Genomic DNA, 16,447 nt, shown 5'->3' with positions numbered 1-16,447 from the left:
ATTTTGAACATTTCAATGGTTAATTGGAAGCCATTCAAAATTGAGCTTAGCTAACAAGAGGGTAATTTACAAAACCATATTTCTTCCTGCATGGTCATATGGATGTGAAATTTAGAGTGTTACAAAAAAGTCAAATCGCCTTGTCATCAAGCATTTCCCAAAGAAGTTCATGAGAGCCATAACCAAGAATATTTTTTTCTTACATTGTAAATATGTAAAACTCCATGAGTTCTCCTTCAAATTACATGAGCGTGAGACAGAGACGTATTCTCTCGTTTCTTGGACAGTGCGATTACGATTTAAATACATACTTGGATAAATTTTTCAATCTGAAAACAAGCTTTCATATTCCAATGTAGGTACATACATATTTTTATTTCCATTTTATGCGATTTTAATATTATTAGGATACAATAGAATTGAAATTTATTGGTGAAATTCACCGTCCACTCCGCATAGAATCTCGAATTGAAAATCGTAATGTTTTTTAGCATGATTACCATGGAAAGCCATCATAATTGGAGCCACTGCCACCGCCGCTAGTGCCTGGCCCCATGACCCGTATTAAATCGATATCGACCCAGTCGCTGTTGATATATTCGAAAAGGCAATTCGCATTTCTCATCGCCTTTGAGCAAAGGTCATAATACCCTGCATAAACCAAAATCAGAGGCGAAACAACATAAATATTTTTCAATTTTATCAAATGATAAATGAAATTTTCGTTTTGATCTAACCTCTAGATGCACATCTCATAATTCCATTATAAACTGCTTTTTCATTTATTCTTCGAACGTCATGAATTAGTTTAATTTTATTCCGTACATAGCTCGACCTCAGATTTGCGACACTATCCATCTGTTAATCACGAATATGTTACACTACATTATACTCTAATGTAGTTTTGATGAACTTATCTATTTATTAATTTAATTACCCAACACACTCACCATTCCAATTTTCACATATCCGCAAAATCGCAAGCACTACAAATAGAAAACAACACGGTTATAAATACGTACAATCAATAATTATACAATTACTCATTTTTATTGGATTCGTCTACCTCTTGATTGTTGGAATTCACATCTGGAAAAGGAAATGACAAAAATTATTTAGTCAAATCGCATTTTTGTGAGAACTTGACGCATTGGGTAGGTTAGATAGGTAGGTAGGCAGGTACTTACTGTATGACCATGCGCAATCTTTTCTGAATTGTGAACTTGGGTTAAATTCCAAGTATGCATCCAAACTTGAAGGCTTTGACTCTGATGGCTCTGACATTGGCATCTTTGGATACATCCACTCTGGTGGCTTAATATCTCTTGATGACATTGCTGTCTGCTTTTCATGCTTTGACATGTCCGCATTGGATAGTTGTAAAAAAAATGGATAAATTGATACAAATACAGTGAACAGGGTACTGATTGAACACATTGTGAAAAATTGATCTTTCATGCAAATGTTTATTTCAATCTGGAATTAATCGTCAAACTGAATTATCAATGCATCGTCAGGTATGGTTATTAAACAGCCACAACTTGCGAAAGGAAATTCGAAAGTTTTTTATGACTAGTTAGTACATGAAATTAAGTAAGTGTGAATAACGACTAATCAATTGAAGATAATTATAAATACGAGTATTCAACTCGCGTGCCGTTTGTGATCGGCTCGTTGATACATAAAATCGCTGTGGCAATCGATTGAGTGATTAGGTCTCCTAATTAATCGACTCTCTATAGAACTCAAAAAAGTGTTTTGTTCGTGCGACACATGGAATAATATGTTTTTGGTGACGCTGAACACGAATATGACGTCAGATTTTTAATTGGACCCGTCCATGGCGCCCTGCACCTCCCTAAAGGGGGTAACCCAAAAAAAAAAAAATGGTACCATTCGTGTGACACATGAAATAGTATGTTTTCGATATCGCTGAACACGAATATAGCCATAGTTTTTTAAATCGACCTCACCCATGGCCCCCAGAACCTCCCCCAATAGGTAAACGTCAAAAAAAATTGTTGGGAGCCGTGGATGAGGTCCAATCAAAAATCTGACGTCATATTCGTGTTCAGCGTCAACAAAAACATATTATTCCATGTGTCGCACGAACAAAACACTTTTTTGAACTTTTACCCCCTTTGGGGAGGTGCTGGGGGCAGTGGATGGGGTCCTATCAAAAATCTAGCGTCATATTCGTGTTCAGCGTCGCCGAAAACATGCAATTCGATATATCACATGCCCCAGATTTTCTTTTGAAAGTTTCACCCAGAATTGGGGGTGGGGGTGCTCCCCTTCCGTCAAGAGTCCCATCTCGAAACCTAAATATTTCAAAAAAGTATCAAAATGTACATCTATGAAAATTTTTTCAAAAGTTTAAATGGTAGCTCCCACTTACAGCGCCATTTTGAAATTTGAACTTTCAAATTGAAAGTTCCACTTTCAACTTTTGAAAATTTCAAAATACTTAAAAAGTTCAAAATTCAATGCTCTTTCGAACTGTGAAATCAGTTTTGATCAAAGTATTATAGTTTTGGAGGAATGGGCTGCTGAAGTTGAGTACCTCGAGACAATGTGAAAATAATGGAAGCCCCTCCACCCGCCCCCTGAGGGGGCTGGGACCAAACTGATTGCGGCTTTCTTACTTGCTGGGTGGGTAGATATTGTAAAAAAAATGTTGAGCGAAATCGAAAGACATGACCCAAAAACGTTGGTTGAGTTGACATGGAATGACCCATGTAGTAAGACAGTTGGCAAAATCTGAGTCACTAAAACATTCGGGCTGTTTGACAGTTGGATCGCTTTTATAAACCAACTTACAATTATTATTTATCCAGTGAAAATGATGGAAATTGCTCCTGAAACTAATATCTACTCTTTCGAACTGAACTTCATCACAATTTCTGGTCATTTTGGAGAGTCCAGAATAATTTTCAAAAAAAAATGTTGAATGGTTGAATTTTTTTTTCAAAAAACATACTTGAGGTGTATGTTTGAAAATAGGATCAAAATAATGTGGATAAACTCCTTAAACAGGTTGAAAACAGGCCACATTTAAATTTTTAGCTGACTAAAGTAATTTTCATGTCATCTGGAGATACTTATACTTATTCTAAAATTCTGCAGAAGTCGAATAACGCGTTGGAGGCTCCAGAATGACTTGAAAAGATGAAATTTTGAACTGGATAATTACTTAAAAATTTCCTTAATAGAAAAGTTTTGATTTTTTGAATTTTTTTCTCGAAAAAACGGGCTCGAGATGTCATCCGTTTGAAAAACTGGGTCCAATGTGGATGAACACTTCAAACAAGTTGAGAATAAGCCTCAACTCGACTTTTAGCTGGCTTTAATTTTTATTCCTTCTAGAGAAATCGAAAATCGCTGAGAAGATGCCAGAATGTCTCAAAATAAGGTTAAAATTCGGATTTTGGGGTGATTAGTTTTAATTGATACGAAACCATTCGAGCAAGTTTCAAAAATTCTCGCATTTTGATTTTTTTTCTTTACAAATATTCTGGTCAAAAAAACGCACTTGAAGACATCGCCTGGAAATCAAGCTAAATAAAGATAAACTCGCCTGATAAGAGTCTATAGAATGAGCCACAACTCCATTTTCAGCAGCCTAAATTAATTTTCACGCCTTCTGGAGAAATTTTGAAACTCATAGATGAAATTGAAAACCGCGCCGATGCCCTCAAAATTATTGAAAATGGTGAAATTTGGAACAAGAGCGTTGATATTTGTAGTTTCAGGACTAATTTTTATCATTTTCCCTGAATATTTATACATTTTTTTGAAAAATCATAGATTTTCGAAGATGACCAATTTAATTTTCAAAAAATCACCCAAAAACTGAAATACCTATCAATTTTGGTGGCTGAAATTTTGTTTATGGCGGTTTCAGATCATGATCTTCTCAAAAATTCCGATCTCGATAAAATCGCAAATTATTATTAGGTATTTTTGATGTAACCAGTTAATTGTTATAATAATTATTATTATCTGTTCAAAACTTTGAGGCACTATGGAGGCTTACAATCAGCTCAACGAAAGCTTTCACGTCGATTAGCTATATTTACCACCTATGAGTTTTTATTTCTGGAAGATCCCATTTTCAAAATAGCTACCTATTTAATTAACTGTGAATTTTAAAATTTTGTCCTATTGACTTCACTTATAGGTATATATTTTTACCTCGAAACTTGAGCTCTTTTGTGGTCAAATTTCAATATTTCTTTCTTACATTGTAAGCATGTAAAACTCCGAGTTCCCCTTCAAGTTACATGAGAATGAAACAGAGAGGTATTCTCGTTTTTTGGATTATACATACGATAACGATTCAATATTACTCGGATAAATTTTTAATTTGGAAAAAAAAACTTTCACATTTCAATTTACATATTTTTATTTCAATTTTATGCGATTTTTATAGGTACTATATTATTGTTAGGACACTATAGGATTGAAATTGATTGATGAAATTCCCCGTTGCGTCCACTACGCAGAGAATTTCGAATTAAAAAACTTAATGTTTTTTAGTATGTTCACCTTTCTTCATATCAGCTCGCCAGTTTGGCCTGGGCGGCCATGGAAGGTCATCCGCATCGAAGTCGCCACCGCTACCAGGACGGTTTGGTCCCAAGGCCCAAGCCAAATCTCCATCAACCCAGTCGCTGTTGATATATTCGTAAAAGCAATCCGCGTTATTCCTCGACTTTTTGCAGATGTCATAAGCCCCTACAGAAACCAAAATCAACGGCGAAACAACATGAATATTTTTGCAATTTCATCAATAATGATGAATGAAATTTTCATTTTCATCTAACCTCTAGATGCACATCTCATAATTCCATTATAAACTGCTTTTTCGTTTATTTTTCGAACCTTATGAAGTTGTTTAATTTTCTTCCGCAGATAGTCCGACCTCAGATTTGCGCCACTATCCATCTGTTAATCACGAATCAAAAATGTTACATTATACATTTTTTACTCAATGTAGTTCTGATAAATTTACCTATTAATTATCTAACACACTCACCATTCCAATTTTTGCATAACCGCAAAATCGCAAGCACTATAAAAAGAAAATAATAGGTACGGTTATATAAGTACAATCAATATACAATTACTTATTTTCATCAAATTCGCCTACCTCTTCGTTGTTTGAATTCACATCTGGAAATAACAAAAATGATTCGGTCAAATCGCATTTTTGTGAGAACTTGACGCATTGGGTAGGTTAAGAAGGTACTTACGGTATGACGATGCGCAATTTTTTCTGAATTGTGAATTTGGGTTAATGTCTATGAATGCATCCATACTTGACATCTTTCCACCTGGCATTGGCATCATCGGATACATCCCCTCCGGTGGCTTGATATCTTTTGATGACATTGCTATCTTCTTGTCAGCCATTGACATTTCCGCGTTAGATAGTTGTAAGGTAAATTGAAAAATTAATACAAATACAGAGAACATGGTAGTAATTGAACACATTTTGAAAAATCGAACTTTCATGCAGGTGTGTATTTCAGTCCGGAATGAACAGTCAAACTGAATTATCAATGCATCGAGTGTGGTTATATTAAATAGCCGCAACTTGCGAAAGAAAATTCGAAAGTTTTTTATGATTAGTTATGTGTAATAATGCGTGAATAACGACCAATTAAACTGAAACAATACATATTCAACTCGCGAGCCTTTTATGATCGGTTCGTTTTTGTATAAAATCCCTGTGGTAATCAATCGAGTGATTAGATCTGCTAATAATCGACTCTCTATAGAACTTGACTTTTTCACAAACTCGAGAAAAACAGCCAAAAACTTGGCAAATTTTTCCAGGTTTTTTGAAATTGGCAGAAATGATGAAAAAGTTTTGGCATTGGTGCGTTTCGAATATAATACTTTTCAGTCTCAGAAATGATATTTTTTTTTGTTTCGGCATACCTAATTAATATCTAAGTATAAAACTTCCTAGGTATACATTTTTCTGAAAATGGACCAATTTTCCCAAAACAGGTTGGGTAGGAGCTGAAGTGAAAAAAACACAGGTGTTTTGTTCGAAAATGCTCCATCTTTGAGGACCCATATCTCCCCCATACCCCATAGGGACACTTCAGGAGCTCGCAGTTTTTCTGAATTATTTTCAACTCAAAATGAAAGTCTCCATTAAATTTGGTGAAAATCCTCTTATATATATATTTTTTTTTTGGAGGGGGGGGAGGTCCACTCCAATGGAGACTGGTGGCACCCTTTTTGGCTCACAACCTGAAATTTCAGCTGGCCAAATTGATTTTTAATTTTTGGCAAATTTTTGAAAATTCAAAATCAATTACTTTTGACAATTCGTGCTTTTAAAAAAATACTTATTTATTCAGTGAAAAAGGTGGAAATTAATCTTGAAACTAATATTGACTCTTCTGTATCAAAATTATCACCATTTCTGGTCATGTTGTAGGCCCCAGCGTAATTTACGAGAAAACTTTTGATTTTTTGAATTTTTTCTCAAAAAAACTCATTTGAGGTATTTGCTTGGAAATTGGAGCAAATGTGAATAAACTCCTTGAACAGGTCAAGAATAGGCAACATTGTAATGAGCAATTATGCCCTGACCGCCTTAGAGAATATTAGGAGAATACGTCCTTGAAGTGGTCGTTATGGTACTCATACTCATCTCTAAGAGAGGAAAGGGGTAACGTGATCTATCAAAACCACCTATAGTAAAAGGCCTGAGCTCTGTTTTGTGACGTCACCACTAGTAGGGAGTACTTACGTATCTAACTTATCTTAATACACTATAGAAATGAATGAAAAATGCACTCGAACGAATTAAATCCTGCAAAAATTTTATTTTTCATATTTTATTCACATGAATAATGAATTTTAGATCACGTAGGAATGATTTAAATGAAAAAATGAGGTTATAAACTATACTGTTTTTCAACATTAAAGATGAAAGTTATGCATAGACTTGACAAATTATACCTTCTGGAGGATACACTCACTGGTGAAATAGAATGAAATAATCGTCAAATATTCGTTAACTTGTCAAAATCCCACTAAAATATAATGATATCAACTCTATTCCAATGTATGTATTCCATTTCCATTTTCAACTACAGGTAAAAAACCACACATGAAAGGTAACTGTTTAGTTTCTTCAGCAGCAATGTGATTGATAAAAACAATTTCTCTGATTTTGCTGACCAACTTGAGTGATAAATTAATGACTTGAACACTTTCAGCTAATTGGTTTGAGATGTTGATGGTTTCTTGATTAGATATCCATTGTAGTTGGATGGTTGTATTTACGATGCAGATTTAAAAAGCATTGTAGATTAATGGTTCACTATTCATTTCACTGCGATGTTATTCCAGTTAAAGCACAGGCACTAGTACAGATCAGTTTTCATTTTTTTAATCCACTTCACAAGATTATGAAGATCTACACATTCAAATCACATAACAGTCACAACACAAACAGATTGCGAAAAATTCACTTTTGTACAAAAAGAAAGTAGGTAAACCAACTCCGCCAATAGTTGAAAACAACAATATTTCATAGCTATACCACATTTTAGAACGAATATTAATTAAAATAATATCATCATTTTAATAACTTTTTTAATGAAAGTTTTACTCAATTTCACGAACTCGCCATTTAAATATACGTTAAAGTTCAAATGATAAACACAATCGAGTTCCTACTAGGTGTGACGTCAGAAGGTGATAACAATTCTGTGCTTAGGCCTTCTACTATAGGTGGTGTTGGATCTATTTTTAGCTGGCTTTAATTTTCATTCTCTCTGAAGAAATTTTAAAATTCTGAAAAGATTGAAAATCACTCTGGATACGTCGGAATGACTCAAAATGGTGAAAATTGGAATTGAGGGATTAGTTTTAAACAATACGAAGCCATTCGAGAAAGTTTCAAAAAGTTTTCCAGGAACATAAAATTTTTGATTTTTTGAATTTTTTCCTTACGAATATCCTGGTCAAAAAAAACGTACTTGACACCGCCTGGAAATCAGGCTAAACAAAGATAGAACTCACTGTCGTCGATGAGCCACAACTCCATTTTTAGCACCCTAAATTAATTTACAAGCCTTTTGGAGACATTTTGAAATTCTGAATGAAATCGCAAGTCGGGCTGGAGCCTCCATCCAGAAGAATTGGAAAAGGTACAATACAGAATGAGAGAGTTGATGCCAGTTTCAGGACTCATTTCCATCATTTTCCCAAAATATATATATTTTTTCAAGTAGGTAAAGCAAAAATTTTCGAAGACAGTCAATTGAGTTTTCAAAAAATCGTCCAAAAATTGAAAAATTAATTTGGGTGACTTGAAATTTTGTTTGTGGGGGTTCCAGATCACGATCTTCCCAAAAATTCTGGTCCTCATAAAATCGCAACATACATATTAAGTATCATTTCGAGACTCACAATCAGCTCAATGAAAGTTTTCACGATGAAAATACATGATTACAGAATCGAATTCCCCATCCAAGTATAATACTTACCATAAGTTTTTTTCTGGGAGATTCCATTTTCAAAATAACTACCTATTTAATGAGCTGTAAATTTTGAAATTTGTCCTGTAGGTACAATTTTAGCTCGAAGCTATGAGCTTTTTTGTGATGAAATTTCAACTTTCCCTTCAAGTTACATGAGAGTGAGACAAAGAGGTGTTCTCGTTTATTGAAAGTACAATAACGACTTAATTATGTGCTTGGATAAATTTTCAATTTGAAAAACAAATTTTCACATTTCAATGTACATATTTTTATTTCAATTTTATGCAATTTTAATAGGTACTTATACCTACACTTATTATGATACAATAGGATTGAAATTTATTGGTGAAATTCATAATCCAGTCCGCATAAAATTTCGAATTGAAAATCTCAATGTTTCTCAGAATGATCACCTTTCATCCGATCAGCCCGCCACGCCAGTTGACCTGAGTGGCCATGGAAGGTCACCCCAGTTGGAGCCTCCACCGAGGTCACGAGGCGCCCACACCCATGACGCTGATCAAATCTAGATCAATCCATTCATCGTCAATGTAGTTGAAAACGCACTGCGCGTTTCTCTTTGACTTCGAACAGAGATTATAATGTGCTGAAATCAATAGGCAGTACAACTTGATGTATTTTTCAATTTTGAAGCGACGAATAAAATTGTTGTATTGATCATTCAACCTGTAGTTGCACAATTGAAAATTCCACTGTAAGCTCTTCTTTTATTTATGTGTTGAAGTCCATCGACTTGTTTGATTTTTTCCCATACATAGCCCTTGTCCAGATTTGCGTTTCTATCCATCTGTCAATCATGAATCAGAAATTTTATTTCTATTGTTATATGTACTTACCTGCCTATAATTGGTAATCTTATTGAGTAGCAGACTCACCATTCCAATTTGTACGTAACCGCAAAATCGCAAACACTACAAAAAAAATGAATATGGTTATAAATGGGTACCTAGATACAATTCATACAGTTATTTATCCACATAAATGTTCATCAGATTCGTTTAATTACCTCTCTGTTCCTGGAATCCACACCTGAAAGTAGCAGAAATTATTTAGTTCATTTGACCTAAACAAATCATCTTTTTGTATAAACTTAACGCGTAACAACTCACCATACCGGGATGCACATTCCCTTTTGAATCGTGAACTAGGATCAAAACTTATATATGCATCCATATCTGACGGCTTTGATGATTTCGACATTGGCATCTTTGGGTACATCTCCTTTGGCGGCTTTATATTCCTTGATGACATTTCTGGCTTTGTCTCCGTGGACTCGATCACAGTGCATAATTGTAATAGAAACGGAAAACTAGATATAAATACAATAAACAAGCTGGTGACTGAGCGCATTGTGAAAAATTGAATTTCACGAACAAAAGGTGTTTGTTCGTGGATTCAGAATAAACGATCAAGACTGAATTATCAACGCGCCAGGTCTGGCTATAATTCTTACCTATACTTACCTAGCCACCGATTAGGAAAGAAATTCGAAAGTTTTTTTTTTTTTTTTAAGACGATGTGAAATTATGTGTGAATAATGACCGATTGAACTAGAAAAAATCGTCAACACGTGTGGCGTTTGTGATTATTATTTCGTCAGGATACAAAATCGCAATCAATTGAGATATTACCTAGATCTCTGAATAATCGACTGCTATTAAGCATTTATAAAAGCACGATCCTTGAAAAATATTAATTCCGATGCATTGACTCTTTAAAATTTACCTATTCCGACATTCGAAAATTTTCAACCTTGAACCTACCAAAAAATCCGTTGATGTGACTGCGACGCAGCTAGCAAGCCAATTTTGATGTGAATGTCGACCCATCTGTATCCATGACATGACATTAAGATCCCATATTTCGATGTGAGTTTCGACTCTGTGTTGAGCCAATTTTCAATGTAATTATCGACCAATGTTGATCGGCGCGGCGTTCATGTTAACAATGACAATTGGCTCAACACAGGATCAAATCTTTACACTTATTGAAAAAGGTGCAATACTTTATCTAAGAGTACTGAACTAATACATTTTCATGTCAACAACAACAACATGTTAATGTTGATGTGAAATTTGACATCAACAAATGCATCCACAAATACCTACATCCACAATCACTTTACACAATACATATTAACAACATTTTCTAAATTTGAGAAATCTTTGAAAATTTGGTAGAGGTGGGTGTTGATGTATATATATCATTGTCCTTGCTTTATTTAATAGCAAGCCATATGTTGCACTGACCTCTTCCAGGAATTTCAGAAAACTGGTCATATATTTGACACTTGAGGTGATGAGGGTGGTGTCATCAGCGTAGCAAAGGTTTGACATTTGTACACCTGCAATTGATACTCCTCCTTACCACTCACTTGAGCCATTGTCATTAATTGTGCTTTCTGATACAATTAGCTGCAACGCTTTGCAAATTATATATTCTCCATACAGATTAAACAGGAGTGGGGATAGAATGAAGCCTGGTCATACTCCTCTCTCTGGGTGGAATTTCTTTGACATTGTCTCCCTGTTGATTCCGACATTTGCCATGCTCCCCTTGTATAATTGTTTGATCAGCCACACCACATGTATTGCAGCACCCATCTCGAGAAGAATTCTCCACAGTTCTTGCCATTGTACGCAGTCAAAAGCTTTCTTGTAATCTACAAAACACAGCACAGTACGCACAATGTATTCTCGAGCTTTCTCAATCAGCAGCCTGAGGTTGAGGATCTGCTCCTGCTTGTTCTGGAGGGATTTGACTGTGCATGAGTAAGTATAACTGGTCACACACATTCTTCAATAGTACTTTGCTGGTATGACTTATCAAAGAGATTGTTCTGTAGTTCTCACAATTCTCAGGAGATCCTTTTTTGTACAGAGTGACATGTGTCAACTTGTACCCAGTCCTCTTGCCATATCGAGTTGCATATGTTGTGGATTTGGTGAGTGACTTCTTCACTTCCAGCTTTAAAGACCTCAGCTGTCACCTTATCTGGTCCTAGAGCTTTGTTCTTTTTCAAGTACTCGATGGCATTGATGACCTCATCAAGTAGAATTGGTGTCTCCTTCTCTTTCACAATGTTGAATCTAGGATCATCAGGAAGCTCCTCTTCCTAGGCATATAGCCTCTTGCAGTATTTTCTCCATGTCTCCTCAACCTCCTCTGCATCAGTCTTAACTTTGTCCTCTTCGTCTCTAATAATCTGTTTAACACTAAAACAGAAATTTCAATTCTGAAAAAGTGGTTGACATAGAAATTTGACAAGACAACTGTTGTGCTCTAGGAAGTCAAAACCGCCAAAATTAACAAAGGGTCCTGTTATTATCAGCGACTTTCACAACTTTACATTCCAATGTTCATCCCAGGACCTTTCATCAGCCAATCAGAAATCAGAAACAAGGCGACATTAGCGCGGCACACCTCTGCCAAGATTCCTATAGTTATGAATGTAAATTTTGAGCATCCAATTTTACATCAACATGTTGAGATGGCTCATCAAGATATCAGAAATAATGAGAAAATTTTGAAATTTATATTAATCTGGCTTCTTTACAGACAGAAGATTGATACATGCAAATGTCGACATCAACAAATTGTTGTGTGGGAAGTACCTAGCTTTCAATGTATACTTTCAGAATATACTTTGATACTACTTGTCTTTGCTTATTGATAGTCATAATTTTTTCAATTTTTCATAACCTTGAGCTGATTTTTTGTGTGGGTACAAATATAGACCCCTCTTCCCCAAATAAATTGTCCAAGCTGTTTTGAAGCCTCCAATATTTTAAAAATCTGGAATTTTTAAAAAGTACTGTACCATAAAAACAGTCCAAATTAGCTTTACCATGTACTACATATAAACGCAATCTGTGCTTGTTGATGACCTACTTGACAATTTCACAACATTTTTACAAAATCATTGAAACCCCCTTGAATATCAAGTTCTGAACCAGCAGAGACTAGTTTTGAGGAAACGGTTTGTAATTGGTCAAGTACAGACTACAAAAACAATCGCCAATAATGGCCTCATACGTTAATTTGAACAGTTTTTAGGGCACCTTTACAAATCTGGAATTGATCAGAGACTTCAGAATGGCTTGAAACCACTTTCAACCAACTCAGAATATTAAAAGTATGGTAGTATTGGTGGGTAGCGTTTACAGTATATTTTAGCTTTCCAATTTCATTGGGTGAAGTTTTTTATTTTTCGAAGACTCCAGAACTGCTTAAAATAATTCAAGACTATTTCCAATACAATTTGGAAGAGTCTTGTTTGGAATTATGATTGGTGGACGATTATGTAGAGGGGCTTGTGACCGTTTCTAGATGGTATGGTACATGATGGGTGAATTTGTTTTCTGACTCATTTTACCGAAACCTCAAAATTTTTCACACTTCGTTGTTTAAAAAAAAAATTAGGTCATCATCATCATCATTATCATTGAACATTGACCTTGTGAGCTGTTCAATTTGTCAGGGCTTGTTGGAAGAATTTCTCGCCTAGGTATAGTTCATTCTCAACTTCAATCTCTTCTATCTTATACTTACCCATTTGGGAGTAGATATTTTTTGATTCTTTGATCTAACCTCCCATCCCGCATTCTATTCAACATTTTTTTTTTTTTTTTTGGTCATGAGTACCTACCCATACAATATTGTACAAAAAAAATTCATTCGATCGCTTAGATTTTAATTTAAAAAATAAATTTCTATCTGTATGTATTTTCAATATGCATATTTTTATTCAAATTTACCTGAAGTAATACTCATTTCTGATCTGTAATTTTTCGATCAGTGGGTAGATGTACGAATACATGTTGAATTACCCCATTTAACAAGATAGTTTGCACCCAGAATGCACCACTACTGCACTGCATTCGAGTGCTGTGCCTTGTAAATTATTTGTCACGTAAGACAGCTGATCAATTTTGTACATGATTTGTTGCATTACTGGCGAGTCTTTGCTTTTCGTGTCTTTCATGTTTTATTCAGATCTCAGTTGTTACGGTTGGATCTACCACGACCTCATAACATTCGCCATATCATCTTCAACCCACTCATCACCGAGGTAATCAAACATGCAGTATGCGTTTCTCATTGCTTTTACACAGACATGGTGTCTATCTGAAATTAATAATCAAACAAATCGAGTAGGTATTTTTTTCAATTTGTGAAACAAGGAGAAATATTATTTTCACTCTTATTTAACCTACCTGATCCGGTTGAACATCGTCGAATACTTTCATAAACCTTTTTGTTGCTTTTACCATGACGTTTATGATATTTGAGGTGGGACTCTACGTAATCCTTGTGCAGATCTGCATGCGCATCCATCTGTTTATTGTCAAGAGTAGATTATTTCTCAGAAATACCACCAAATTTTAACACAGCTAGGTAAACTTATCGATTAGCAGACTCACCATTCCAATTTTTCTAAATGCACAATACATCATACACTGCGGAAAAGAAAAAAATATGTTCAATATGGTATGATCAATACAAGTAGGTACCTAGCGAGGTGAATTTATCAGCTTTTAGAAAATTCGAATACCTCTTGGCTTATGGAATCCCAGGAAGTTCCGCCTAGATCGCCTTGAAAAAAGTTACAGAAATGATTTAGATATGTATTAATTAGTTTATTTTGCTTAAAGTAGGTATCTAATTGCCTTTTTGTAAAAACTGAAAGTACTTTTTCTACTTACGGTTCTTGCCTGCTCCTATTGATTTCTCGCATTCTGCTCTGAATTTACTGCTTGGTTGGATCTGTATTATTGCATCCATTCTTGGCGTTTTGGTATCTGCGGTGCATGCGTGTAAAATAAATGGAAAAATTATGGCAAATTCGAGAAACAAACTCGTAGTAATTGAACTCATTGTGGCAAATTGGACTTTGTCAATGAACTGCCTTATCTTGTCATCTGATGAGCTTATTAAATAGCTGCGGCTTGCGTAAAAAATTTGAAATTTTTTTACGACGTTTGCACCTATTTGAAGAGTAATTAAACAGAAAAAATAATTAAATCCGTAGCCATTTGATAAGTAATTGTTTTGCCGAGTAGTTAAGTCGTTATGGTAGTTGATGAATTGATACCTACGTGTATCGTTAAACGATCGATTGAATATAATCACGATGCTTGCGAAATTTGAATTCCAATATCTACAGCATGTTTTAATCTCTGGCCATTTATTACTTATTGAAATTTGTAAGCATAATGTCTAGTTTTTTTTTGACATTTCGGAAAATCTCGACCATTTTAATTTTTTTGATCAAAGTTTTAAATGCTTAGTTTATTCTCTTCAGAATAAAATTCAGAATTCAGAATTTTGTTCTTCATATTATTCATTCCGTTCAATTCTAAAATAAAATTGCAACTTGAATAAATTTTGATACCCCCCCTCCCCCTACAACATTTGACAAAAGTTTCTGCTCGCAGTCCTATTTTTTCGCTGAAATTGAAAAATAATAAGTACTACAAATTTTTAATTAATTTTTCATTTTACATTTACCCCCTCCTGAGGTAAGTAATTGCAAAATTTAAAGTCATTTTTTTGGGAAAATTGCCTTTTTGCATTTTTTGCACAAAATACCTACCTATTTGTATTTTTTAGAGTTTTAACAACATGATAAAATAAATAATAAAACAGAAATGGGTAACAAAATTTAATTGATATTATAATACTCAACTTGGTCATTTTGAAATAACCAACCCATTTTAAGAATTTGAGACAAGACGAGAAATTTATTTTCTTCATACCTAATCTATTGAGAATGAATTCGAAAAATTTTCAATTTTTCCCTATCTTTGAATATCATGTACTTATTTAATTTTCTAATTAAAAGTATCTTGTAATTTAATTTAAGTCTCAAGGAAAAAGGAATGTAGGTTAGGGTGGATTTCCTGAAAAAAAGTCAGCAAATTTTGACCAAATTCAATAGAAACCAGCTTCACTTAAGAGTGGAAGAAAGTCACTCAGAAAACATTTTAGCTCTGGAGGTGTCCTTGGAGGCGGGAAATACATACATACATACATTTTATTTCTTTCTTTCATACAATACAATCTTATTAATAGATACATATTACGACCCCACCAGTACCTTTCGGTGAGCGGGGGATCGGCTCTCTCCTCATTACACAGACAGAAACAAAAATACAAAAATATGAAAATAATAAAAAATAAAGAAACAAATAGATAGATAAGTAGATAAATAGATAATTAACCAACACTCAGCCACTAGAAAATAGAAAACCCAGAGAGCGAACAGTACCCTACAATTAATAATTTCCAAACAACTTGCTGTAATAGCTCGGTACACCACACTAACATTCATTAAGGAGGATGGCCTATTTTGTTGTCAGAAATTCTGTGCACTTCAAGAGAATAAGTACACTTAAAGTCCTATACTTCTCCTTCATAAGGTCAATTCTGGAGTTTGGTGTACTAGTTTGGTTCCCTCATACTAGAAAATTTATAAAAGAGCTTGAAAAAATCCAAACTAGATTTTTAAAGTACCTATATTTGAGGACTTTTGAATATTATCCTTATGACTTATCACAAAAAGAACTTTTGGAAGGGTTTGAAGTGGATCCATTAGAAAAAAGAAGAGAAACAATTGCATTAATGTTTCTGTATGACCTTATCCACTGCAACATAAATGACAGTAACCTTTTGGGAAAAATCAATTTCTGGGCCCCAAAAATCCACTCCAGGCAGAAAAAAATATTCTCCTTAAACAATTACAACACATTTAGGATGAAGGTATCTCCTATGAACAACGTCATGGGTATCTCTGACAATTTCCTCTGTAGGTGTGCAGATGCTGATATTTTTAGTATGGGTAGGTCTGCTTTCAAGCGTGTGGTGGGGGTGGCATGGGAGTAGGAGTGGGGGTGCAGTGGGAGCTGTTTGTG

General features: G+C 34.6%; 2 protein-coding genes across 6 annotated transcripts; both read right to left on the bottom strand.

Annotated features, from left to right (window-relative positions):
- Positions 1-356: 356 nt before the first annotated feature.
- LOC135850048 (uncharacterized) lies at positions 357-1,571 on the bottom strand. Its single transcript, XM_065370755.1, has 5 exons — positions 1,188-1,571; positions 1,067-1,089; positions 951-986; positions 738-858; positions 357-651 (listed from the first exon to the last, which is right to left on the bottom strand). The coding sequence occupies exons 1-5, from the start codon at positions 1,456-1,458 to the stop codon at positions 497-499; spliced, it is 606 nt and encodes a 201-aa protein (XP_065226827.1). The 5' UTR covers positions 1,459-1,571; the 3' UTR covers positions 357-496.
- A 2,772-nt stretch (positions 1,572-4,343) lies between these two features.
- Positions 4,344-14,464, bottom strand: LOC135850047 (uncharacterized). Of its 5 annotated transcripts, none has more exons than XM_065370751.1 (5): positions 14,240-14,455; positions 14,089-14,129; positions 13,958-13,993; positions 4,827-4,947; positions 4,344-4,737 (listed from the first exon to the last, which is right to left on the bottom strand). In XM_065370751.1, exons 1-5 carry the CDS (start codon positions 14,409-14,411, stop codon positions 4,526-4,528), a joined length of 582 nt encoding a protein of 193 aa, XP_065226823.1. In that variant the 5' UTR covers positions 14,412-14,455; the 3' UTR covers positions 4,344-4,525. The 5 variants fall into 5 exon arrangements, with proteins under 5 accessions (XP_065226823.1, XP_065226822.1, XP_065226821.1 ...); XM_065370750.1 differs by lacking the exons at positions 13,958-13,993; positions 14,089-14,129; positions 14,240-14,455 and adding exons at positions 9,410-9,445; positions 9,541-9,563; positions 9,644-9,966; XM_065370749.1 differs by lacking the exons at positions 13,958-13,993; positions 14,089-14,129; positions 14,240-14,455 and adding exons at positions 5,039-5,074; positions 5,153-5,175; positions 5,256-5,577.
- Positions 14,465-16,447: the final 1,983 nt, after the last annotated feature.

Source organism: Planococcus citri, chromosome 1, assembly GCF_950023065.1.
Source record: "Planococcus citri chromosome 1, ihPlaCitr1.1, whole genome shotgun sequence".
Taxonomy (NCBI): Eukaryota; Metazoa; Arthropoda; class Insecta; order Hemiptera; family Pseudococcidae; genus Planococcus; species Planococcus citri.
Note: the sequence above shows the minus strand (reverse complement) of the source record. Positions and strands in the feature narration are given on the sequence as shown.

Bases quoted from the DNA above. Each gene is read 5' to 3' on its own strand.
- LOC135850048 (XM_065370755.1), bottom strand. From the start codon at position 1,458: ATGAAAGATCAATTTTTCACAATGTGTTCAATCAGTACCCTGTTCACT. The intron at 987-1,066 runs GTAGACGAATCC...TTCTATTTGTAG, and splicing joins TGAATTCCAACAATCAAGAG to TGCTTGCGATTTTGCGGATA. The intron at 859-950 runs GTGAGTGTGTTG...CGTGATTAACAG, and splicing joins GATATGTGAAAATTGGAATG to ATGGATAGTGTCGCAAATCT.
- LOC135850047 (XM_065370749.1), bottom strand. From the start codon at position 5,517: ATGAAAGTTCGATTTTTCAAAATGTGTTCAATTACTACCATGTTCTCT. The intron at 5,176-5,255 runs GTAAGTACCTTC...TGTTATTTCCAG, and splicing joins AAATTGCGCATCGTCATACC to ATGTGAATTCAAACAACGAA. The intron at 5,075-5,152 runs GTAGGCGAATTT...TTCTTTTTATAG, and splicing joins TGAATTCAAACAACGAAGAG to TGCTTGCGATTTTGCGGTTA.